Raw genomic sequence first — 24,927 nt, forward strand, 5'->3', positions numbered from 1 at the left:
AAGGTGACTCTAAATAGCCACTAGCTGTGAATGTGTGTTATCTCTTTAAACCGAGTGAAAATAGATTGAAAAAAAATGTCTCACACAATCAAATGTTTCATTTGTTCTTTACTGTACACTGTATGTACAAAGAGATTCTCAAAAGGCAATACAAAAAAACCCAAAAGCTTGACTTATGTAGTTACGGTGAGTCGGACAGATTCAAAAGATAAAAAGGGTGCGCGTGTCTTCCTCTGCAATGCTTTTCTTCCAAACTGATTCAGTCTATTTCACAGTCCAAACGCCCCCCCCAAAAAAGCGTTAAAAAAAAAAAAAAAACCCATAAGAAAAGCCAGTGTGACGATACTTCTTACTGATTCCTCACCAGCGTGCAGGTCGGAGGGTTCTGGAGGTGCTTGCAGTTTAACCTGGAGATATTAAGTTCCACATAATAAAAGAGAGTTCATATGATTCATAGGGAGAAATAAAAAAAAAAAAAAAAAACGCAATTTGCACAGACTGAAACACGCGGGGCGCTCAGACAGCGTCGGAAAGAAGATCAGCTTCTTTAAAGCTCCTCATGAACAATCTGGAGGAGCTTGGGTCGTCGTCCAAGTTCACACTCGGGAGGAACGCGGGTGCATTTTTTCCTTAAAACACATGTAAGAGAAAATAAGCATCGGGTTCATTCCTTCGCCGAACAACCTCTGGTTATCTGGTTGGATAAAATAGTTACGCGTTTCCTCTCGCTCTGGGAACGTTTCCACTTGTGTGGTACGACCCGGTGTCTAATCAAAACGTGGCTGTGCAACATGAAAAACACTGAGAAAAGAGTGGTGGGCCGCTCTGAGGCCCCGTCACTGCACGATCTGGGGCATCTCGCTCCAGGCCTTGGCCTTCTTCTTAGCCAGCGCCATCCAGGGGGGCTCGTCCTGGGGCAGAGCGGTGGGGGGCGGCCCCCCCCGCTGGGCGGGGGCGGGCTGCCCCGAAGGCACGGTGGCGGGCTTCTCCGGGGGGGTCCTCGAGGAGAACGGAGGGGACGTGACCGGAGAGGCAGGCTTGAAGAGGGGCGGCGGGCTCGTGCAGGAAGGAGGTTTGAGCGGGACTGGGGCCGGAGTAGGAGGGGGTAGGGTCCTCGGGGCTGTGGCAGGGGGCAGAGTGGGTTTAGGGGCAACAGGGCACGGGGGCAGCTGGGGCTTCGCAGGCTGTGGGGGCACCGGGGTCGGAGGAGAGAGGGATCTCTTTGCCTCCTTCTCTGCAGACGTCTTCCTGATCTCCATCTGACTCACTGAGGACACACACACACACACACACACACACATTCAGGTTGCTATGGGAATCCAGTTAAATCATAAACAATGACACCAAACAATGAAAAAAAAACAACCCTTAAGAACCTGTCTGGACCTTTAAAACAGTACAGATTCCATTTAAAACTTGTTTTTTTTAGGAAAGACTTCCATTATGAAATGGAAACAGGAAGTCTATTCGGTTAAATTAGCCACCTTGTGCGGCTTCATGACGGTAATCGAACGCATCAGCGTGGGCCGGACCGGTAAAATAGTGCCATAATAACCTCTAAAGTAAAAGTTTTTCTTTGTTGTCGGGCAGACGTGATGAAAATGTCTATATTTACAGGAAACCAAACAATTACTACTACAAAAAAAAAAAAAAAAAATGACAACGTCATCATGAAGTCCAATGTGAATGAAACCTTCTGGAGCAAAACACAGTGAAATGTAAAAAAAAAAAAAAGCGGTTTCATTACGCATGTTTTTAACAAACCCACCCTGACAGCATGGCTTTGAGGCTAATGCTAGTTTGTTACCTGTCATGGGAGCATCACCGATATCCCAGCTCAATGTTGTGTTATTCTCGCTACCCTTTAGAAATTTGTTTAGAAAAAAAAAAAAAAAAAGAGGATGTTTTCTATTGAAATCTTCACAATTTGTCTTGGTGGTCTGGCGACCCGGACCGGAGCCTCTTGTGGGCCGGTTCTGGCCCATGGGCCTTATGTTTGACACCCGTAGTTTAGACCGAGCTGCAAGAAGATGTACATTATGTACATAAGAAGTTTCAACCCCATCAGTATTATTACTAAGTCTTATTGTAGTTTTTCCAACACAATTATTACATTTTTGTACGTTCATGGACACAAATGGAGTTTAAATTCTGTTCCATGAGATTCAACACAAATCTACAAGGGGCCTCTTTAGTTTGCGTATCCTGCTGGGGTTTTCTACACATTCTATCTGAATGTAAAGTGCCAGGAGTCTGTTAAATTGGAACTGCAGCTTCATCAGTAATCTCAACGGAGCTGCAGGAGCAACGTTTGGCCAGAAGAGAGCGGCATTGCATCGGTCAAACATTAACAAGAGACAAACGAGTCTTAGAAAAAATGAATCCTATTTAATTGTTGTTGTGCTGCGTGTCTGTGTACCTGTTTTTACACTGTGCTCCCTGCTTGCCGCTGAGCTGACGTACGTTGGCAGTGAGGATTTCCTCTCTTGTTCCTCCTGATGACGAAGAGCAACAGAGGAGTGAGTCTTCATCTTCATTATAACCATCAAAAATCACACACACACACACACACACACACACACACACACACACACACACACACACACACACACACACACACACACACACACACACACACACACGTCACCTTTTTAACAGTGATCTCCTCGAGTGAGTTCTCCTTGTAGATCTTCTGTTTCTGTTTGGCCATAGAGATCCAGCTGGGAGAATCAGACACAGCAGGGACGCTGCGCCCCACCGCCGGGTCTGCAACACACACACACACACACTATCAGCTGAGTGTGTGTGTGTGTGTGAGGCTTTTAAACCGCTACATCTATCCTCGGTAGATGAACTGACCTGAGACGCGCTTCAGTTTGGACAAACCGTCTCCGTGGACGTCTGGCTTCTTGGCCAGGGCGGGTTTGCTGCTGATGGGCTGACTCACAGGGGGCCTCACACTCACCGGCTGGGGGGGGTCCGGAGGGGGCAACTCACCTGGAGGCTGAATGACACAACAAAGAGGAGAAAATCAGAGAGTAAATAAAATGAGAGCAGGACATTATTTCCTCGCAAATGAGAGCAGGACATTATTTCCTCGCTGATCTTCCTCGGCCCCACTGTTAGTAGCTTTATAGCACAAATCCACATGACTTCAGGAAATAAATACCAGCTGATCCTATGAATAAACAGTTTGTCTCAGCTGATCTGTTGCTCCGTCTTCTCACGATCAGCTCAGAAATGTGTCGTCTCACCGACGTCCAGATCACAGATCATCTTCCACTAACATCCAGACTTATATAGAGCATCTTCCCCATACTGACTGACGGAGCCTCACCTCCATGTTCTCCTCCTCGGAGCTGAAGCGGAGCAGCCCCGGCGTCTTCCTCAGACGGACTCCGAAGGGACTGTCGGGGTTCCCCTCCTGGACGACGGCGCTCTCTGCGGCGGGACGGGGCTCACAGTTATCTGGGGATCCGTTTTTTTTAGCCGTTCACCTTGAAGAGGGAGAGGATGCCTACCTTCTGGAGCTGCTGGTCCTCTGCTGGGGCTCAACACCTCCTCCACCTCCACCTCCTCCTCCTCCTCCTCCTCCCCTGAAGGAGCGGCGGGGGGCGGAGAGGGAGGAGGACTCGGGCTGTGCGACCTCTGCCAGGCCGGAGCGACGGTGAAGCGGACTCTGCGGGACGTCTCCTCCGCGGCCGCAGGGGGAGAGGACGCTTCTTCACCCGCGGCGTCGACTCGCGCCTCTTCCTCTTCAGACACTTTGTGGGCCGCGGCCGGTGTGGGGGAGGCGGGGGAGGCCAGGTTGATCTGCAGGGTGGTGGTCTTACTGGGAGACGGGGGCTGGCTGTCCCGGTCCAGAGACAAGGAAGACGGCTTGAGGAGAACAGCAGCTTCTTCTGGAGGCTCCCCGTCTCGTTCCACCTCGTCTGAGTGACACGGCGTTTCAACATCTTCCTCCTCTTCAGTCTGATCAGGCTGCTGCGTTTCCTCTTGTTCTTGCTGTATTTCAATGAGGCCGATCTCCTCCTCTTCCTCCTCTTTCTCCTCCTCCTCCTCCTCCTCTTCGTCCTCAGAGGTCGGAGCTGAATGTTTCTCCAGATCTCCTCCTCGCAGGTCTGCTCTGATCTCACCAGCATCTTTTGCTCCGTTGTCGTCTTCTTCATCCTCAGCTTCCTCTCCAGGAACCGCCTCCGTCACCTGATCTTCATCAGCCATCTCCTCTGCCACCACCTCCTCGCCCTCGTCTTCCTCACCCTCCTCCACCTCTATCGGCTCCTCGTCTGCCTGGATGACTGTTTGTCTTGTGATATTTTCTTCCTCAGGTTTGATTTCCTCTGCCTCCTCCTCCTCTTCTTCCTCTTCCTGGAAGAAAAACACAAATGTTGCTTAAATTTAAATATACAAACTTTTTTTATTAATTAATTATCATGTAAAAGCAGAACTTCCTCATTACCTGTGACTAAAGCCACGTTCATATACTAACAAAGGATTATGGGTAAAAATCCTTCCTTTAGCCAGTGAATTCAAACAAAAAGTGACTTAAATCTAATCGACATCCAAAGTTTTTTTTTTTACATCACTTATATTTACGACTTATTATTTTTCTTCTATAATTTTTTTCAAATTCAATATATCACTTTCTGCTGACTCCTCACAAAAAATATAGTTCATCATGATTTTTAAGAATGTTCTGAATTTTGAGAATGAGTAGAACTAAAAACAGACTAATATTATTATTATCATAATTATTATTATGGACGCGGGTTACTCGTAATGACACTTTCAGGTCTCATTGGCACATTTTTGAAGAATACATAACTTTCTTTTATTGTGACAGCATCGGCTCTGCTGACAATCAGCTTTAAGTGCTTGTAATTTGGCACCGGCCTCATCACCTCTCGAGTGTATGTACACAGATTACATGAAAGCACCATTTCATGTAATCACGTGTGAATTTGGAGGAAACAAAGGAGATCAATCATGATTTTTGTTTTTTTTGTGTGGTTCGTCACAACACACATTTAGACAAGTTGAGGAAGGTTGAATAAATATGTGTAATAATGTTTAAAAAAAGGCGAAGAATACAGAAAATGGGGGGGGGGTGGGGGGACGGGGACGTACGTGATGATGAGTGAGTCGCTCCTCTTTGGTTTCCTCTTCTCCACTTTTTATCTGTTCTTCAGCAAGAAACAATTCTTCTTCTTCCTCTACTACTTTTTCTTTGGTTTTAGAAGCAGCGACCACCTCCTGCTCCTCCTCCTCCTCCTCTTCTCTCTGCTCCTCCTCCTCTCTCTGCTCTTCCTCCTCTTCTTCCTGCTCCTCCTCCTCCTTCTCTTCTTCCTGCACCTCCTCCTCCTCCTCCTCTTCCTCTTCTTCCTGCTCCTCCTCCTGTGTAATTTCATCTGACAGGACTTGAACTGAAGGTCGTTGATAATCCACAGGTTCCTCCTCTCCCTTTTTCCTCACCTCTTCTTCTCCTCTATTCTCCAGCACCTCCTTCTCCTCCTCCTCCTTCACCTCCTTTTGCTCTTCATTGTCCTTTCGCTCCAGGACAACATCGTCCATCTCCATGCCCAGAGAGCAGGAGGAGAGAGGAGTCTTCAAGGAGCTCAGCACCTCCAATAAGAAGGAGCTCTCCTCTTCCTCCTTCAATCTGAGTCCATCTTCTTCTTCTCCTCCGGCAGCGTTTTCCTCACCTGCAGGAGTCAGGAAGTTCTCAGGGGAACCAGCAGGGGGCTCCAGTGTCGCGCTACAGAACAAGAAAAATAAGATGAGAGGAAAAAATAAAAAGACCAGAGAGAGAGAGAGAGAGAGAGAGAGAGAGAGAGAGAGAGAGAGAGAGAGAGAGAGAGAGAGAGAGAGAGAGAGAGAGAGAGAGAGAGAGAGAGAGAGAGAGAGAGAGGAGAGAGAGAGAGAGAGAGAGAGAGAGAGAGAGAGAGAGAGGTGGAAGTGGAGGAGGAAATCACCTGGGACCCTCCATGGAGGAGGATGAGTGCAGTGGCTGTAGGTCCAACACCTCCTCCTCTTCTCCCCCATCCTCCTCTCCCCCCTCTCCTTCTTCCTCCTCCTCCTCCTCATCATCATCATCATCATCATCATCATCATCATCATCATCGTGAGGACAGGAAGTGTCCAGGCTGAGAGACACTTCCTGCTCTGCTCCCATCTCCCCCTCCTCGTCCCTCCTTATCTGACAGCAGGGATCGCCTGGAAGTCTGCCGCTGCTCTTCATTCTCAACTTCCTCCTCGTCTTCCTCCCTCGCTCCCCCTTTTGGTTTCGGCTGATCCGTGTTTACATCTGAATCTACAAAGTCAATGAAACCAGGAAACTAGTCAGGAGGTTGTATTATTAGATTGTGACTGTGTGATATGTACAATTTTAAAATAAAACAGGAAATATTCCATCATCTTCAACCCGAGTTGGAGTTGATCTCTATCCATATGGCAGGAAATCTCTGAGTGAATAAACTCTACAATGACAATTAAAAAAATTATATTCTAGTCCAACATGTTGAGTTTATTATCAACATACTGGATCCCAAACTAAGGTCTGCAGCCCACAAGGTTAAAATGTTTTCATTTGTTTCAAGATTAGAATAAATAATATAAATAATAGTCAAAATGTCAGTTTAACCTTTTAAAATAATTGATGATGATCAGAATCGGTTCATTCTGAGTCTCAAGCACAATATGGAATAGAATAGGAAAACTGTATTAATCCTATTACTTAACTTTATTCACATTAAATAGAATTAACTGTGCCTGCTCTGAAGACTTCAGAGCAGACCTGATGAGGATCACAATTCTACATGTTGTGACAATTTGTGCATTTGTATTTTTCATATTTAGTGTACTGCGTTAAATATTTTCTAAAAATCTGGACATTTTTATTTTCTTTCTCAGTTTCCAAAAGAGATTCTGAACAATTCGCAGGTCATCAAAATGTAATTTCAAAAAATATAACTAATATTTCCCCAAACATCTGAAGTAAACTGAGTGCTTTGGGTTTTTTTTTGTGTTTTTTTTAAACAACCTTGCATTATGAAATTCCAGAAATGAGTAAAGTATATTTAATTGAGTGCGTTTAGTCTAATTTTGTCTCTCAGAGGCATCCGTACATGCAGAGTCACAGAGGAAGGAAAACCAAGCGCTCGAACCTTTGAGTGTCTGCGGCTCCTCTGAGGCTTCGTCCTCCTGTGTTACTGTGTCCTCCAGCAGAGACCTGCCCTCTGACTGCTACACACACACACACACACACACACACACACACACACACACACACACACACACACACACACACACACACACACACACACACACACACACACACACACACACACACACACACACACACACACACACACACACACACACACACAAAATATAAGTGAAAACAGGCTGCAGTGATGTGATGCGTAAAGTGGAACACAATCAACAAATCAGATGATAAATGTTCGACACTTGGCTTTTCTATTGAAAAAACTTAAAAAGCTAATTTAACAGTGGCCCATCTCTAAAAAGCTGTGACAAGTGCAACCAAAGGTGGAAAAAAAAGTGTAAAAACGTGCTCATAAACCAATTGGAAAAACATTTTGAAGCTATTTGAGCTCACTGGTGACATGGCTGGGTAAAGAAAAGAGCTTTTTGGAGAGGCAGGGTCTTTCGGAAGGAAAGGTAATAAAGATATTATGTGAAGAAATTCAGGGAAATGTATAAAGCAATCAGGTGAATTAGAAAATGGAGAAAACTTCACGTGATGTTTGACGAGTGCTACTTTGATGGACAATGTAGATTATTTGGACAAAAATATCCAGACACCTTTATTCTGTTACATCAGCAGGAACTTTCTGAATATTCTACTGAAACAGTCAAATATAAAGCCGAGTCTCATTTTTGCACTCCTTCACTCCTCTGGAAAGGCTTTTGTTCACATTTTGTGTGTTTCTGAAGGGATTTTTACCCGTTTATTCTGTAGAGTGTTGAAAAAAGTATATTTGGCCAAAATATATGTACGTGCTGAATTTTAGACACCTGCAACAAATAATCTTGAACGCCTGAATTAAGCAATTCACAGTGTGTGTGTGTGTGTGTGTGTGTGTGTGTGTGTGTGTGTGTGTGTGTGTGTGTGTGTGTGTGTGTGTGTGTGTGTGTGTGTGTGTGTGTGTGTGTGTGTGTGTGTGTGTGTGTGTGTGTGTGTGTGTGTGTGTGTGTCTCACTCTGGCAGGTTTCCTCTTGTTGCAGGCTTTGTGTCGGAGGCCCAGCTTGTGTTTGGCTGCAGAGTTATCCAGGCAGGTGAAGGGGCTGGCTGGCTGGCTGAAGTCACCCGGGACCACCAGGGGGCTCATCGCCCTGCTGGAGCCTGCACAGGACAGCTGGGGGACAGGGACAGAAACATTCAAACACTACCCAGGTAATTAAAGAGGAAACACTTCTTCATCTTCTGTGGAAACTGGTAGATGGATCTTTCAGCTCCATGTGGACCCCAAAGCTCGGGAACCGTCCACATGTGACATGTGCACATGATCCAGGAGGAACTTTAATTTGTGGGTGCACACAAGGACTTAAAAATTTGATTAAAAAAAATACGAATAAAAGAGTGAAGGAAGCAGAGAGCAGCAGTGAGACGGGGGGAGAAAAGATGGGGGAGTGCAGCTGTATCAATATTAGCTGTTCTTATCTGCAGAGAAATAAGCCTCAGCTTCACAGCCCGACAACAGAAACCACTGTTACACCAGGGAATCGGTCAAAACCTTTATTTAAAGCATTTTAAAATGTAAAGAAAAGCCATGATATAACCACAACAGTGGTGGACTACATGCTCCAGGTTTAAGCTGCAGGAGCTACTGATACTAGTCGGTTTAATAAGGTGATATGTTGGATTTGTCAAGTATCAGGCAGAGCGGGAGCATAGACTCAGAGTTATATAGAAGTCTCTGACATTAAAACTACCACTAATTCAACACAGGCTGCCAGAAATGTTGCTGCGGGCCGTCATCGGCCCACAATTTGAGAGCCTATCAATTAAAAGGAACTTTTAGTCAATACGGAGACAAAAATCCAGATTTTTAAATGTGTATCAATACATTTCTAGAAGAAAACGTGAGATTGTGTTGGATGCGTGTGCGCGAGTGCGAGTGAAGCGGGTCGAGTCCGACTGTAACTGCAAGCAGACCTGCTGCCTGCCCGAGGAACCAGAGGAATGCAGGTCAGTGGAATAACGCGCAGAAAGAGTCGGCCTGAGAGGTAAGTGACACACACAGGGAGAGCAGGCCAAACGACACACTTCCATTTAAGGTGTGATCCACCACTGCTCCTGATCACACCCCAACAAGGCCCACGTCCATTCATTATCTGCACATTGACCACATCTATTACACCACTTGTCTGAACTGAAACACGTCTGCACATAAACCTTTGATGGATTTCCCTTTGAAAACGGAAAATTTGATCTAATTTAGGAAACGTCTGAACATCAAACTGTTCCATTTATATCCCAAGAGATGAATAACTACAACAGGCCGTGCTTGTTTGCATAAGAAACTATTAATATTGTGCATAAACAGGTGAAAATTGTTGAACATTTAAATGCTTTATGTATTATTCCTAATTGATCACGTGAAAAACCCACACAAACAGAAAGCAGAATCTATTTGCGTGAAATTTACTACAATTCACAGAAGATTTAGTAAACCAGGCTCCAAGTTATTTTAATTCAAATGTTAGCACACTAATAATTTAGATTTCAACAGTTACAAGGACATATTTTCACATTATATTATTCAAAGCAACGTTAGCATTCATTGGGAGTGATAAGTCGACGTTGGCTGTTAGCATGCTAATGTGAATGTTACCTTGCTAGCGTACGTCTGCGTTTTAGTGCTCAGCAGAAGGTTTCTGCCAGTGTTTACGTCTTCACAAGAGCACGAATTTGACAAGCGGAATAAAAAAAAAAAAAACAGAGCCAAAGAGATTAAAAGGCAAACATTTTTTAGTTTATACAAGCTTGTTGGCGCTAGCTTCTTTAGCTTTACACGCGTCCAAGACGGGTCTGAAGTCCTAAAACACCATCTCAATCTCAATCAACATGATCTGTGTTGCTATAAAGTCGATCACAAACTCTCAGAGGGAGGAAAAAAAGTTAAACGCCTCTGCAGCCATCACTCAGAAGTGACTGGAGCCCAGCTTGAACTTATTCCGGTGTGGGACGCACTTCTAAAGGCATTCACATTTTTTTTGATGTCTTTATAGTGGGCCACTTGTGGCTCCTTCCAGTGGGAAAACGACTGGCCTGAAAACCCTCCTGGAATCGCAAAAGTGGCACTATCATTAAAAGCTCATTTGTCATAGTTTGCTGACTGTGCTATTTAGTCTGCTTCATAACCCGGAGAGTCTGAGAGGAGAGTTGAGGCTTTTTGGGATATTCTTGTTTTCATGAACTGGCTCGTTTTATAAAGGCTTTGTGCCGCAGAGATTCATGCAGCAGATTAGAAGAGGAACACCATTGGAAACCAAACGAAGGAGGAAGGATTTTCAATTTGAGCTCCAACAGTGGGGAAATCGCTTCAAAGTCCAGTTAAGCAGAAGTGTTTTAATGTTGTTTTCATGTCGTTTATGTCGTTTATAAGTACATTTTAACCATTTCAACGTGTGCCTATAGCTCTACCATAGAGCCGTCTGTGGGATACGTTTGCAACGTGTTAAAGAAATCCAGAAAAAATACTTCATTTTTCTCAGAGAAGTCTGTGATTTTAGTGTCATTTCACTACGATCTGAACTCAAAACGGATTGCAAAGTTAGTATAAACTACACTTTTATCCAATAGTGACTAATATGCCTTAAAACGTCACAATTTGCTCACACCTGCCAATAGTACTACCATGTAACATGGTGGCATATATTCATTTTAATCATCTTCTTTTTTTTACTGGAAACCTTCTGACTGCCTGTTAGAAAAGCTGCAGACCCCCAAAACATGGCCATGAAGACAAACAGTGGTGGACAAACACACTTTAAACCACATGGAGAAGCTGGAGCTTCATGTGCATTGCATGCAGTAGGTCTTTATGTATTGTGGTTTGAACCAACATAAAGTCAGAAGAAAACACGACTTAAGATCGTTTCCAGTAAATGTATCATTTACCTGCTCGTCCTCGCTGTCCGTCCCCTCCAGACTGATGCAGCTGTTCCTCTGGGCCTGGTTCTGGAAGACGCCACACAGACCCACAGTTGGAATGTTAAGAGATAAAAACCTTGAGGAGGAGGAGGATGAGGAGGAGGAGGGAGAACATGGAGGTACCGTGGCTGTGAGCAGCGCCGTGTATTCCGGGGGGCTGCAGGGAAGACCATCGTCCTCTGACATGGTTCCTGCGTCCTCCGTCCTCTTCACACACATCAGAGACGGGGGGGAGCCCAGCTTGATAGCCTGCTTCAACTGCAGCTGATCACACATGCACACATTTATTAGGCTTGTACAATATTAGCTGTATCAGCATTAACTGCAGACAGTAAATAACACACATAACAACAGAGCAACATTGCACATTTATTCCTCAAAATGTAATAAAATATTATAGAATAACAGAAAAATGCTAACCAGGGAAAGATATAATTTTCCTTATTCTTAAATATATAACTGAAGCCTTTCAAGTAGCTCATATTATCTTAATAGTCAAACAAATCTAAATTATACAGATTCGTTTTTAATTATAGCGGGAAAACAATATCTAATATTCATTCAATTTCTTCTTCTCCTGCGTATGTTTGCACTTAACCAGCTTAATAATTTAAGTATTAACTTTATTCACATCATATTGGAAAGCGAGAAGAATTAATGTTCATTTTTATTATTGGCTTTATTGCATTTAGAATGGCCGGAAATATCGCATTATATTCCATTGCTACAGTATTATTTGCTACACATGCAATGTCAATGTCTTTCTATAATTTAGAAAAATCTTGAAAAGAAAATACCACAAATCCACCCGTTTCTATTAACATAGTTTAACGATCAAAATGCTTCATGATTCAGAGTCAGAAGGTTCTCGCACTTCTAGTGAACTCTGATTTTGATTAATATTAATATTATTACCATTATCATTAGACTTATCTCTGCAAAAACAAATCGTGTCCGATCTTCCTGTGGTGTGGGGAGCGTTAAGATTTGCGAGGTGAAATCCTGAGGAGCCGAGCTGCATGGTGTGTGACGTCACGAGTACTGGTATGAAAACCAACCAGGCTAAAAGCAACACTGCTGCTGCAGCCAAAGCCAGAAGGTTCCCGACTTGTTAATGCCTGACTTCATGAGATTATATGACATTAATTCATTGGACAATATAAGCGGACCTGCACGGCTTGGTGATCACTGTTTCACTTTATTCTCCCTCACTGCTCTTCTTTAACTTTAGATTTTCCATCAGTTTGTTTTGAGGCCGGTCCCTCGGTGTGAATGCATTTAGTGTTGGGATATTAATTCCTCACCGTGACGGCGGAGTAGACGCACGCGCCATATATTCATAGTTTCTGCAGTTATATCAGACGTAACCATTATTATTAACCTCATTATTCCAGACAAACCCTCATGGAGCCAAACAGACTTGGAACAAGAACAAGAACGTCCTTCAAAGCCTCAGTGACGAGGATTTGTTTTATTATGTCATAAAGATCTAAACACTCCTAATAATCCTGAGTCGTAATATAATGTAGGCCCCAGGTTGATTTGTGGCAGCATGTTGTTTACATGCCGTGTTTCACACTGAAGTTACGTTTGACTGAAGTCTATGGTGCAGAGCCTGATGAAGAACCGGTTAGTGTTTGGTGAGCTCCGTAGTTCACACCAACTACTATCAAATCAGAAGAGGAAAATCTTGTGTGATCTGTCTTTTGTGATCATCAAGTGCGTCTCTTGATCTGTGAAGATGTAATAAAATCCTGCAGTGTGTGCCAGGCTTAAGATGGCCTTTTTTTCCCCAACTTTCTTTAAAAAAAAACAGCAACAAAAATCACTAAAGTTAATGAATAAAGTTTTTGAATGATGTCATGGGGTTGAATGACTCAGTATTTGCATCACTGACCTATAACAGGTTAATAATACATCACAGCTTTAACAGAAAGGGTGACGGAGAGAAGTCGACTGCCGTTTGTAGGGAAAGTGCTTTGTGAGCGTGTGTGTGTGTGTGTGTGTGTGTGTGTGTGTGTGTGTGTGTGTGTGTGTGTGTGTGTGTGTATCACAGAAACTCAAACAGCCTGCAGGAGTCGATCATGAACTCTTTCTGCTGGAGAGCAAAGCAAACACAGAACAATACGGCTCTTATGCAGCCGGGGCAGGACGCCGGCGCACACACACACACACACACACACACACACACACACACACACACACACACACACACACACACACACACACACACACACACACACACACACACACACACACACACACACACACACACACACACACACACACACACACACACACACACACACACACGCGTACACACGCACACACACACACGCGCACGCGCACACACACACGCACTATCCTTCAAGAAAAGACAGATTTGTGTCATTTGAGTAGCATTTCTCTTGAAAATATGGACCAAAATGAGCTCATAGCACCAGTAACATCTGTATTACAAACCGATGATTGATGGCAGGCGTAGTAAAAAGTGGGTATAAAAAAGAGACATCAGTGCTCGAGCTGCAGTTTCCAGTGCTTGTTGATTCTTGGTTTGCTCCTCCCCATATCGATCCTTGCATAATGGGTCTATATTTGGCTCCGCCATGGCCTCATTCTGCTTATCAAACCAGCAGCTCGCCTCAGAGCCCGAGATTAAGCTCAGGAAATCTCCATCAGATTGTTTTACTTGCTCAATTCTGTTACTCTAATCAACGTATCAGCAACCTTTCACCTCGCCTCCAAATCTGAGCCGTGTTCCTTCAGGAGCAGCTCCACGTTTGCACCGATGACCTGGAATTATTGCGCTGATTATGTCTCATCTGCAAATCAAACACTTCTTTTGAATTGCCAAAGAACGTTCGATTTTTCAAGCAAATTCTCTTGAACTGATGGTGAGCTAATAGCTGCCACTGCTGTCTGATCACACTTGCACAACTTCAAAATGGAAAATACTTCTGTTGAAAGAGGTTTTAACTCCCAGTTTACCTCAATATTACTGATGTGAAGATCAACGGTAAAGTACACATGGGGACTTGTGCTAAAATGATTTTAAGATTTGGATTTGATCTCCAAACGAGCCACTTTACACCAAATAAAATTCATCTAGAGCCACAAAACCTTATTTCTTTACCATTTTTAGTAAAGTTATGCAATTAAACCCAACTACTTTAGCCACGTAGATGCTGAGCGGTTTTAGATGTTTATTGATTTTATTAATTTTGATTGATTTCTTTTCACCCATTGTTAAATATTTGAGAAATTTTTGTTATCTGAAGTTATTTTACCCATTTTAGCCTTTTTCAGCTACACAAGCATTTAAGCATTTATTTTTTAAACTGTTTTACCATTTTTACATCTTGGATTATAAAAAGAAATTGAGCACCTTTAGCACATTTAGGCTGTTTTAACTATTTCATCCATTTTAAATATTTTGAACATTTCTTTTTATCTCAGAGATAAAGTCTCCTGTGAAAGTGACAGGAAAATAAGTTTCATATTTCAGAAAGCTCAATGGATGACCACTCTGCTCCTTTTTTTTGACCAGGAATAATGGGAATACGTGAAGATTTCTGCAGTTGGAGTCAAGTTCTTGTGCGTCTTTACCTGCAGGGACTTCACTTTGCCATGAATGCTGTCCTGAGACGCCCCGAGAGCCTCGTTGGCCTCCGACGAGTCGGAGACGAAGACGGAGTCATGTGACAAGGCCTTGCCGCCGAGGCTGATCTTTGATCTGTGAGAGAGAAAAAATGACACACAATGTACAAACTCGTGTTCAAAAGCTTTTTCTCATTTTGGTTATTTAATATAGACCTATAGATCACGACATTTTCAAGTGAAAACGCAAAACTTTTGTTGTGTTTCAGTTGTCCATTTACATGGCAACGGTGCTCGGAGCCACTGAAAATGCGACTTTTGGAAAACAGTCCACCTCCATGTAAAGGGGGAAAACATTATTTTAAAAAAGGACTCAGAATTTGTCTCGGTGGAAATGGAGAAACACACATCTTCTCCGAAATACTACTATGGCACATACACTACGGCCATAGTAAATAGTTCTTCTGCACATGCTCAGTAGATGGACAATAACAAGAATATTTGCCTCCAGAGTATCATGACTCCCAGTTCATATTCTCCTGGGACTTTGTAGTTTTATAGTTGAGAGTCACCGTAATAATGATCAAACTTAGTTGTTTGTTTATATAAACGTCTGTGTGCTCCCAGTGTTAATATTTATAGCGTATTGTACTCTGACTGCATTACAAAAATGACCAAAATGAAAACTGCATCCTTTTCCAAACATTGCGGTGTAAATGCCAAATTTTGCTGAAACAAAAATGTACAAATGTTATTTTACAGGCGGACCAAACGAGGTGCAGACAAACCAGGAAGAGGCACAGTTTCGTTAAGGAAAACAGAAAGTCAGGAATCATCCACAGGAAAAACCCGTCTGAGTTAGAAAAACAGGAAGTGACCAGCGTCCACTGAGGTGATCTGAGCTCAACTGGACGTGGAAGTAAAAACATCATCTTCCTGTCTTCAATTAAGTAGAAAGATAAATATCTGAGTGGAAGGAGAGGAATCCTTGACGTGCTGCTGGACTCTGCTTTATTTACAATCACGCTCAATTAGAAGTACATGAAGACCTCCTTCCTGTGCCCCCCCCCCCGGGTCTTGTGTGGTGACCTCACCCTGATCCCTTCTCCTTCTCGGCCCGGGTGAGCGTGTTGTTCTCCGATGTTTTGCTGACATTGTCGCTGGACTGGCTTGCTTTTAGCGCCGTGTCTGATCCCGCCGCCGCCGCCGGCTCCTTCCTCTTCTTCCTCGCGAAGAACTTCTTAAACGTCTGGAACTTGGACTTCTTCTTTCCTGAGGAGACCCAAAAAAAAAAAAAAGAAGATCGTTATCCCCCCCAAGTAATGTAATAATGAGAAAATTACTCTCACAGTGCCTTTACGCACCCCCCCTCTGATATGACCTGGAGTTATAGAGCTATTAGTCCTGTGTTGGCAGGTAATCAGCCATGCAGGAACCACACACACACACACACACACTTGTAAAGCCTCCCTGCGGGGAGTCCACGCCTGTTCGCGCCGCGGTGGAAAACTCAACAGCTCCTTTATAGCCGCTTAAACACCTACAAAACACCTTTCATTGCTTGTCAGTCACCGAGCAGCTCATCAGTGGCCTCTAATGGCGCTCTTTAGGCGGCCCCTGTGCAGCGGGGCCAACGTCTGCCTCCAGAGGCCACAGGGGACTGAAGATTAATACTTCATTACAGGAAATAGCTCTTCAAAACGGAGTGGAGTTACTTCGCCAGTTCATGACAATTAAAAGAAACGACTATCGCGGAGATGAAACTAATGTGCACGTTGCCGTTTTATTGCAGTGTTTGCCGTGACACGAGATGGTGGGAGGAAGATCCTCCATGACCTGAAAGTGAGTAGACGAAGATGTTCTCTAATCTGGATGTTGGCTGAAGTTACAGTTAGTTGGAGACACTACATCATTGTGAGATTCCTCGGTGCTGTGAAGAGGAAACCCTTAGTTCAATTACAGGAAAAAATAAACTAAAATTCTTATAAAATCAGCCACCATACTGCCGATGTGTCCTTGAAATGGAAGTGTTTAGTCATAATTCAGCCGTCATGGATTAAGGGCGACTTAAATCTTTTTCTGCCGTCATAAAAAAGAAAGTTACCCATCAGTTCATCTGTATTCAAAGTTTATCAGGAGAAATATATATTATGACAGTCGGAGTGCCTTATTTAACTGAGAGTAGTCCTGACTGTGTGATCCAACACCGCTGTAGTGCAGGTAAACACTAATTAAATACATACAAACTACTGCAGAAATGCTTAAATCAACATGTACGACTCACAACGACCTGATAGACGGTAAAAGCTAAACTGGAGCTTAATCTCAACATGAAGCAGCATGTCTGGACGTCGCCTCTGCACGGATACTGAAAACATTTGATTTATATGGATCTTCTCCCATGACCACAAAACTTTTGTGCTGCGATAAAGTGTTTCATCACAAACCACGACCTGAAATCCAGGTTTCTTCTTTAACGTAGCGCGTTTCTTGTGTTCTGCTCAATTCCGTGGCTTGTCTGTTGCACCTCCACATTTAAACAACACGACACACGTGCAAGTACGCACTGATGTTGCATAAACGTGGCATTCATTAATACAGAAAATGAACAAAGGAGAACTACTGGCAACGCTGAAACACGTGAACCTTGATGTTAAAAAAAAACTAAAAAACCCTACAGTGAACTCCAGTAAATCTGATTTCTTCCTGTAGAGTTTTGGGTAAATAGTCTCTGCAAAAGCCACAAAAACCTGCTCTCACAAATCTTCTGTTTATAAATGACTGGTGGTCAACCTGATGTTTAATACTCTGTTCTAATTCATAGAACGTCCTGCAATCGTACCAGTCGTTTGCATGTCGATCGTGTTCCCTGGGGTCTGATCAGCTGCAGGTTTGGTGCCGAGCCATGAGGAAAAGCTCTCCGTTTAGTAATTGGCTTACATATCTCCACCCCCCCCCCCCCACTTCACCTGCGGTCATGAACTTTAGGTCATGACCAAAAAGAATGAAGTACAAGCAGCTGAAATGGGTTTTCTCCACAGGGTGGCAGCTCAACCATCAAAGCTGAGCCACTAACTTTAAAGAGGAGCGATTTGAGGTGGTTGGGACATCTTGGTAACGTCCCATTAGAGGTCTACCGGGCCAGGCTCTCAGAGCAGGCCTCACGATCGGGCCCCCCCTGTCCCCTTGGGAGCCGTTTTACAAAAGTTCTGTTTTGTCTCCGAACATGTAAACAGACACCCAAAAGGCTACAAAAAGGATTTTACACCTTCACTTGAAAATGTAGAGTAAACAGGGCCTATATCTCCTGTTTGTCCTGGGAGCCGTCTCATCTCCTCATCTCATCTGTAGATGAGAGGATTTTGGTTTATGTTGTTTGTTTGTTTTGTGCCTGTGTCCATCAATCCCACTTTACATTTAATACGTATTAATGTCGGATTATTCATCATTTGATCCTTGGTTTCTGGATCCTACCTGGATTTTCTGGATTTGTTTGTCTCGCTATAGCAATGCATCATTAACTGGATAAAGATTATACATTCAGCAAGCATCATGCATCACGTCTTCATCTCGTTGTGCATTGGAATTCTCTTCCCTTGTGTTTCCCCTTTAATGTGATAGTTACATTAGTACAATACGAACCAGTACGGGTGCTCTTTGAAAAGCTGGAACCTCATCGTTCTTCAACATCTGAAGCACAACCAGAAAAAACGATCACGGATCGTACGACGCCGAGAAGTCACGTGTGGAACAGACTTTAAAAAGTCTTGTCCTGCTCCCTGTGGGGAATGCCTCAGCATTCCTCCTCCTCCAAAAATACTCTTTCTGGTTTGAGCTAAATCACGACTGAAAAATGTCTGGCATGTAAATCTGGGGTTAAAATGCTTCAGAACATGGTAAATGTTCCGCATTATACAAGAGCAGCGGAATAAAGTCTCACACAAACAACAGATCCCAGGCGAACTTAAGTCAGAAGCTTCTTCAGAGGTGAGAGACTATTTTTTAAGCTCTTCACTCGCTGCCAGTGAACCACACAGATTATAATGTAAATTTAATTTGGTTTGCACCATGAAATGTTGGACGAGGCCTCCCCCTCTTGGCTGATAACATAAACATTTTACTTGAGGAGCTTCCAGCGTGTGTTTTGATGGAGCTCCAGAGGCCAGTGTGCACCACCCAGCAGTGCCATTTATACTGCTATTTAAGGAACAATACAACAATTAGGCTAAAGGTCTGAACCAACAGAGGGTTGAAAAAGGCCACGGGCCTGAGTGGAAGGTCAACGTTGCTCTACAGGACCCTTGTACTGCGATTCACCCAACATGCACTTGTCTAATAGAATAGCAGTATTAGGAGCTGATTTCTTTACACGGCGAGAACGTTGTGACCTTTCAAAGAAACAATGTTCCGTGGAAAAGACGGGGAAGGACTCGGGACTTTTTTCCGGCAACATTGTCGGAGCTTCAGGGTCTTTTTTTGGTTTGATGCTAATCAGGAGTCGCAAAAAAAAGAGGTATAAGTACGTTGGGTTAAATCAATTCTCCACATCATCTGCACTCATCACATGCAATTACTAGAATTACCATCAGCATGATGATCTTAAGTTATTCCACTGGGAGGGGTGTTCACACCTCCATGTGACTTGGTTTGCTTTTCACGCTGCACGTTTGAGACGCACCGTTTGAGAGCAGGCAAACCGCCTGGACAACGTCGCACGATTACAACGGCTGCTCGTATGGGGGCGCTATCGCCCGAAACAAACACTGACCAGAGGGGAAGAAAAACGTTACAAAGAAGAAGCACCCGCCCCTTTAGCCAGCGAGTGGAAACTGTAATATATTGTCTTTAGACCAGATATCAATGAGCATATTTTAACTATGGAAGAACATTAAAATGCAATCAGATGGCATTATATAAGACCAACTAGGTTGATTCTTAGGTCTAAATGAGTCCTTTTTTCTCGCACAAAGTTCTTGATACAAAAAAGAAAAACATTGATCAATTTATCCTTGAATCAAACAGTGTAGGAAATCGCAAACTCGCTTTATTAGGCGTGTTTATAGTATAAAGGTTTATCCAAAGTGAACTGTGTACAACAGATTGTTTAATCTATCAAAAAACAAATCTATTTTCAGACATTGATTACATGTTGCTGGATTATACCAATGCTTAGAGCCGCTTAACTCGACTTCTGAGGATATAGTTGAGGATTGGTTTATCCATTATGAGGTACATCATGCGCAGGTCACCAGTGCTCCACAGTTTAAATGAAAACGCAGTCACAATCACTCCAACTGCCATGTTAAAGATGTCATATTTAGTAGTGTTTGATTGAACACACACAGAAGATCACGTCAATAATGGAGATGAAATGATGGTAAAGTTGATGTTTCCCGCAGTATTAAATCTAATGGTTTTTCACTTATATGTTCTGATAAAAAGCACATCTGCGTTAAAGAGCATTTCCACTGCGGATGTGCTCCCAGGAATCCCTGAAGACGGAGTTCCCACACCCACACGGACACCTCAGTGACCCTCTAATGTGGTCCTTCCTTCTTCATATGTGCTGCTGCCCATCTGTGTGTGTGTGTGTGTGTGTGTGTGTGTGTGTGTGTGTGTGTGTGTGTGTGTGTGTGTGTGTGTGTGTGTGTGTGTGTGTGTGTGTGTGTGTGTGTGTGTGTGTGTGTGTGTGTGTGTTCATTTCCTGCTGCCAGCTGCAGGCAGATTCAGCCTGTTAAAGCTGAGCTGATCTCCTCTGGATCTGATATGATGCACACTTTCATGTGCTACCATCCACACACTCCCAGTATTTTAATTCTCCCGGCCTCCGGGGGTCCAGATCTTAGCATTTTCGGCTGCCTTCTCCCACGTTTTTGGTAGAGTAGTAATAGTAACCTTGCAAAGTTTCAAAAAAACATCAAGGGAACTTAGCTGCCGTTGATAATTCCTATGCCGTGCTATCAGTGGAAACTCGCCGACTTATTTCTTGCAGGATAGCATTCGCATCACCGCAAAACAAATGTAATAAATGTTAACTTGTTCTTAATGTCCTGCGACTTCTTTGTGTTAAAGCAAAACTGAACAATAGCTTTAAAAAAATAGAGTTATTGAAATTCCAGCAGGCCTTTTACCTGAACACTCTTCCTGGATCTCAGCTGGCTCCTGATTGGCCGCCACCTCCGGCACTCCCGACGCCATGGCGACGTTGTCGCTGCTGGGATGGAAGCAGAGGCACAGATGATGGTCAGCGTGTGTGATCCTCATGTTTGTATTCAATCTCGGTCAGGTCCAGTCCGGGTCAGGAGACAGAACAGGAGCACATTAGAAGAACTCTCTGATTCTACCTGCTGGATGTCGTTCTACCTGCAGTGCGATCAGGCCGGCTGGATCACGTGGTGATTAAAGTCCTACCAGGGACTGAGACCACAAAGGCGCAGAGAAGTACTTCTCGAGGATTACACAAGTCTGAAAAGCTCTTATATAACCGCCAAGTGCAACTATCGATTTCACAACCCTTCAAAAAGCTGCTTCTTTTATTAGGAAATGGACAAAATTCAGCTTGAAACGTCACAAGTCCTTCAAAACCATCATCACAACAGTCTGGGTTGCCAGATCTGATTGTCTAACAACATCATCATCTCGAGAAACTCGTGTTAAAATAATAAAGTCATCATGATTAATTGCAACCAGGCAACTCGGAGTGCCAAACAGCTGCTGTCAGCAGAAACATCTCGACTGTGTTCTGACTTTTTACTTTTCTCCACAGCATTCCAACACAAAACTGAGCATTTTATACTCTTTACAATATGAACTTAAACTTTGTTTTAAAAAAAGCACAAATAACTTGGCTCATGCTTAAGAGCAAAACAATAACTTTTCCAGTGTAGACAAACCCTGAAACTATCTTTTGTCTCCTGCGAGTTTCAGATTAATTCAGAGTTTTTACCCGACTCCCTATCCTCACCTCTAATCCAATTAGCTGCCTCCTCGTCTGCGCTGCATGTGCAGGATTTCCTGGAGTTGAGCAGGAAGTCGAGTCATTACTGATGTGGTTTCCAGTAAACTGATACGTCGGGGTCGTCGTCGCTGCGTCACCACTACTTCAGTGCAAATGTGTTTTCAACAATTGGAGGAGGCAGTTTCAGGTCAAAACCTCATAATGACCCAAAGATTATGAATAGTTTTTAAAAATCCAAAGAAGGGTTCTGGTTAAAAGACATGAGAAAAAAAAAATCCTGATGGTGAAGTTATATGTGAGATAAGCATTGCAGTATTCAAGTGGATTCTTTGGCTTTTTATGGGTCTTTAAAATACATCCTGTAATATTCACAGCACATCAAAATACAATCATACCAGCCTTACAGTGCTTGTATAAACCAAATAGTCTCCATGACAACACAGCAAACTCATCTGCTTACGTTCCAGAAAAGGTTGTTAAATCAACATGAGAGTTGGATTTTTTTTTTACGGTGGGAAAACACAGAAATGGAGTAATCTGGTGGATAATTTATGGCTGATTCCTTCTCAAGAAGGTGGACTGTTGTGTTTTTTTTAAAGATTTCTGCCAGTGCAAGCTCTCTCCCTCTTCATGAAAGAAGCGGCTGGAGAGCTTCAAGTGGACTGTGTTTACAGCAAGTTGTGTATTGTAAGAAACAGACGGAACATTCCGTGAGGTTTGTTGACATGCTCGAGTCGTTTGTCAGCGTAACCATGACGTGATCAAACTGTGATCATCAACCAAACCCTTGAACTTCATATTTATCATCATCATCATCGTCATCGTCATTGACAGCAGAGGATGAACTGATTCATGGCAGAACTTCTCCACTAAATGTAAATTTACTCAATGCTAAACTGGGAAATATGTTTCATACGACCCAGAACACTATAAATGATCTCACACACACACACACACACACACACACACACACACACACACACACACACACACACACACACACACACACACACACACACACACACACACACACACACACACACACACACACACACACACACACACACACACACACACACACACACACACACACACTTGTGAGATGTGGACTCATAACACAGCCTTAGCATGCGCGCTACAGGCATGAATGTTTACAGAGTGCAAAGAACCAGCGAAACCTTATGAGCCGCTCCCGTTAGCCATTTAGCCAATGGCAAATTCAAACTTTGGCGAACTTTAAATTCAAATGTACACATGTTGCAAATTACTTTTGACTTGTCGGATCAGCAAATGTTTTGAAATAAAACACGTGGCTTTTACGTTTTTCACATTAAAACTGAAGCGTTGGGCACATTTTTGAAATGTAACAGTCTTATGACACGTCTGTGGTTAAGATGTTTCACAATAACGGCTATAAAACCCCGACTGGTCAGGGTTGAAATCAGCCGGTAGCAGTGGGAACTTGGCATAAGTTCGCCTACGGGAGCTTTGAAGGGACAAAAGGGCCACTCTTCATATCCAGTTCAGCAAAGCATCGTAAAGTACCATCTTCTATCACGTTGATGCCGACAGCCCTGGCTTGGGTTACATCATGATTGCGTCATGATTGCGTCATCGATTTGTACCGAGGCCTCACTAATTAAACTACACAAATACCGAAAATGTGAAAAGGACGCGTTTCAAGTAGTCAACCCTCGGTTGTAGGTGAGTACCGACCGTAGACGAGAGCGTGCGATCCGTCTGCCTCATGCTGTCACGACTCTCAGGCATTCACACTGTGAAGGATTTGAAGCTACTTCTAAGCTATTGTGGCTGGTTTGATGGTCTGGGGGGTGGATGGGGGGGGTGGGGGTTCTGAGGGGGTGTCAGGGCTCAAAGTGACTGACCTGCGCCCACTTCCAAAGCTGGCTCCCCACGGTGACATCCTCCGCTTCATCTATGAGACGGACGACAAGGACGGGACGGGAAGGAGGGAAAAGAGAGAAGCGGGGGACGGATTGGTAAGAATTACCGATGAGGGGAAACACATAAATAAAGAGTGAGGAAAGGGGAGGGGGTGAGAAAAAAAAATGGGGGAGGTCCAAACACAAGACGGAGGGAGGAGAGGGGTCAAGGAGAGGGGTTGTGGGAAAGAGCAGCATGAAAGAAAAGAAGAGTCAGTTAGATAAACACAAGAATATTGAAGCGAAGAGACAAAAGGGGGGGAAAAAAAGACTTACAGTAAACAGAGGAAGAGAGCAATGAGGGTTTCAACCAAAGATGGTAAGAAGAGCCTAAAGAAGTTACTTTATCCCACACAGAAAAAAAACACTGATAGTGAAGGAACCTGTCAACCTGGGAGATCTGGACCTTCATACATGATGCCTCAGCTTTTTCAAATTCAGTGCAAGCGCACTTCGGGAAGGCTTTCATGGACTTTAGTTAAAGTCTGCCGTGGCAGAGCATTTGAGGTTGCAGTATAAACCGAATAATTATATAAAGGCTTCAGACTCGGTCGACTACGGTTCATGGCACACCCACAGCTCAGTTTATACTCCGAGGTAATCATATAAGTGAGGGTTCACCCACTTGGCGATGTAAAGTGGAGAGCATCTTGAGCAGGAAAGAGGTCACCCTGGTATTTGATTTCTGGGTAAAGTACATGTTGTTTACTCTAAATCGGGCCTGTCAATATACAGATTTCTCAATTAAACACAGAATAAGAATAGCAGCCACTCGGCACAGACGCCGTCTTCTACCCAGGCTCACATAATGTAGAAAATACAATGCTATTATTTATTTTTAAAACTTTAACTTTGAATATTTCTCTTTGCACAGACAATCAAAATCCTTTCACTTCATCACTATGGGCAAATTCATTTTCTTTAGGCATATTAAAATGAATAAAGTATCTTCTATTCGGTTCTGTATATTAAAACCCACTGTTGTGCCCCAAATTACTTCAATAGCCAAGAAAAACGACGCGCCGGTGACAAACAGGTCAGTGTTTTTAACTGTAGAACAAGAACGAATGAAGTCATTGAAAGAGAGCCAGACCGTGCAGAATGAAGACAGGAGGAAGACAGAAGAGCCAGTCGGATGTGTGCTTCAAACACCACACAAAAAAAATAACAACAACAGGAGCAGGAGTGAAGAACTGGGCTGCATTGATCATTCACATTCCAAAGAAGACAGTCATTCACAGGAATGTATT

General features: G+C 43.5%; 1 protein-coding gene across 1 annotated transcript in view; it reads right to left on the minus strand.

Moving 5' to 3' along the window:
- Window positions 1–221: 221 nt before the first annotated feature.
- Window positions 222–24,927, minus strand: part of LOC308134877 (uncharacterized protein) — a 44,737-nt gene continuing 20,031 nt past the window's right edge. The window contains 16 exon segments of the mRNA XM_080502717.1: window positions 222–1,267; window positions 2,420–2,495; window positions 2,648–2,766; window positions 2,860–3,004; window positions 3,338–3,441; window positions 3,522–4,368; window positions 5,128–5,755; window positions 5,973–6,164; window positions 6,166–6,310; window positions 7,164–7,242; window positions 8,223–8,378; window positions 11,147–11,206; window positions 11,303–11,443; window positions 14,786–14,912; window positions 15,871–16,048; window positions 20,908–20,990. Of these exon segments, the coding sequence (XP_080358843.1) occupies window positions 837–1,267; window positions 2,420–2,495; window positions 2,648–2,766; window positions 2,860–3,004; window positions 3,338–3,441; window positions 3,522–4,368; window positions 5,128–5,755; window positions 5,973–6,164; window positions 6,166–6,310; window positions 7,164–7,242; window positions 8,223–8,378; window positions 11,147–11,206; window positions 11,303–11,443; window positions 14,786–14,912; window positions 15,871–16,048; window positions 20,908–20,990 (3,511 nt within the window). The 3' untranslated portion in view covers window positions 222–836.

Source organism: Blennius ocellaris, assembly GCF_963422515.1.
Source record: "Blennius ocellaris genome assembly, chromosome: 9".
In the NCBI taxonomy this organism is placed as follows: domain Eukaryota; kingdom Metazoa; phylum Chordata; class Actinopteri; order Blenniiformes; family Blenniidae; genus Blennius; species Blennius ocellaris.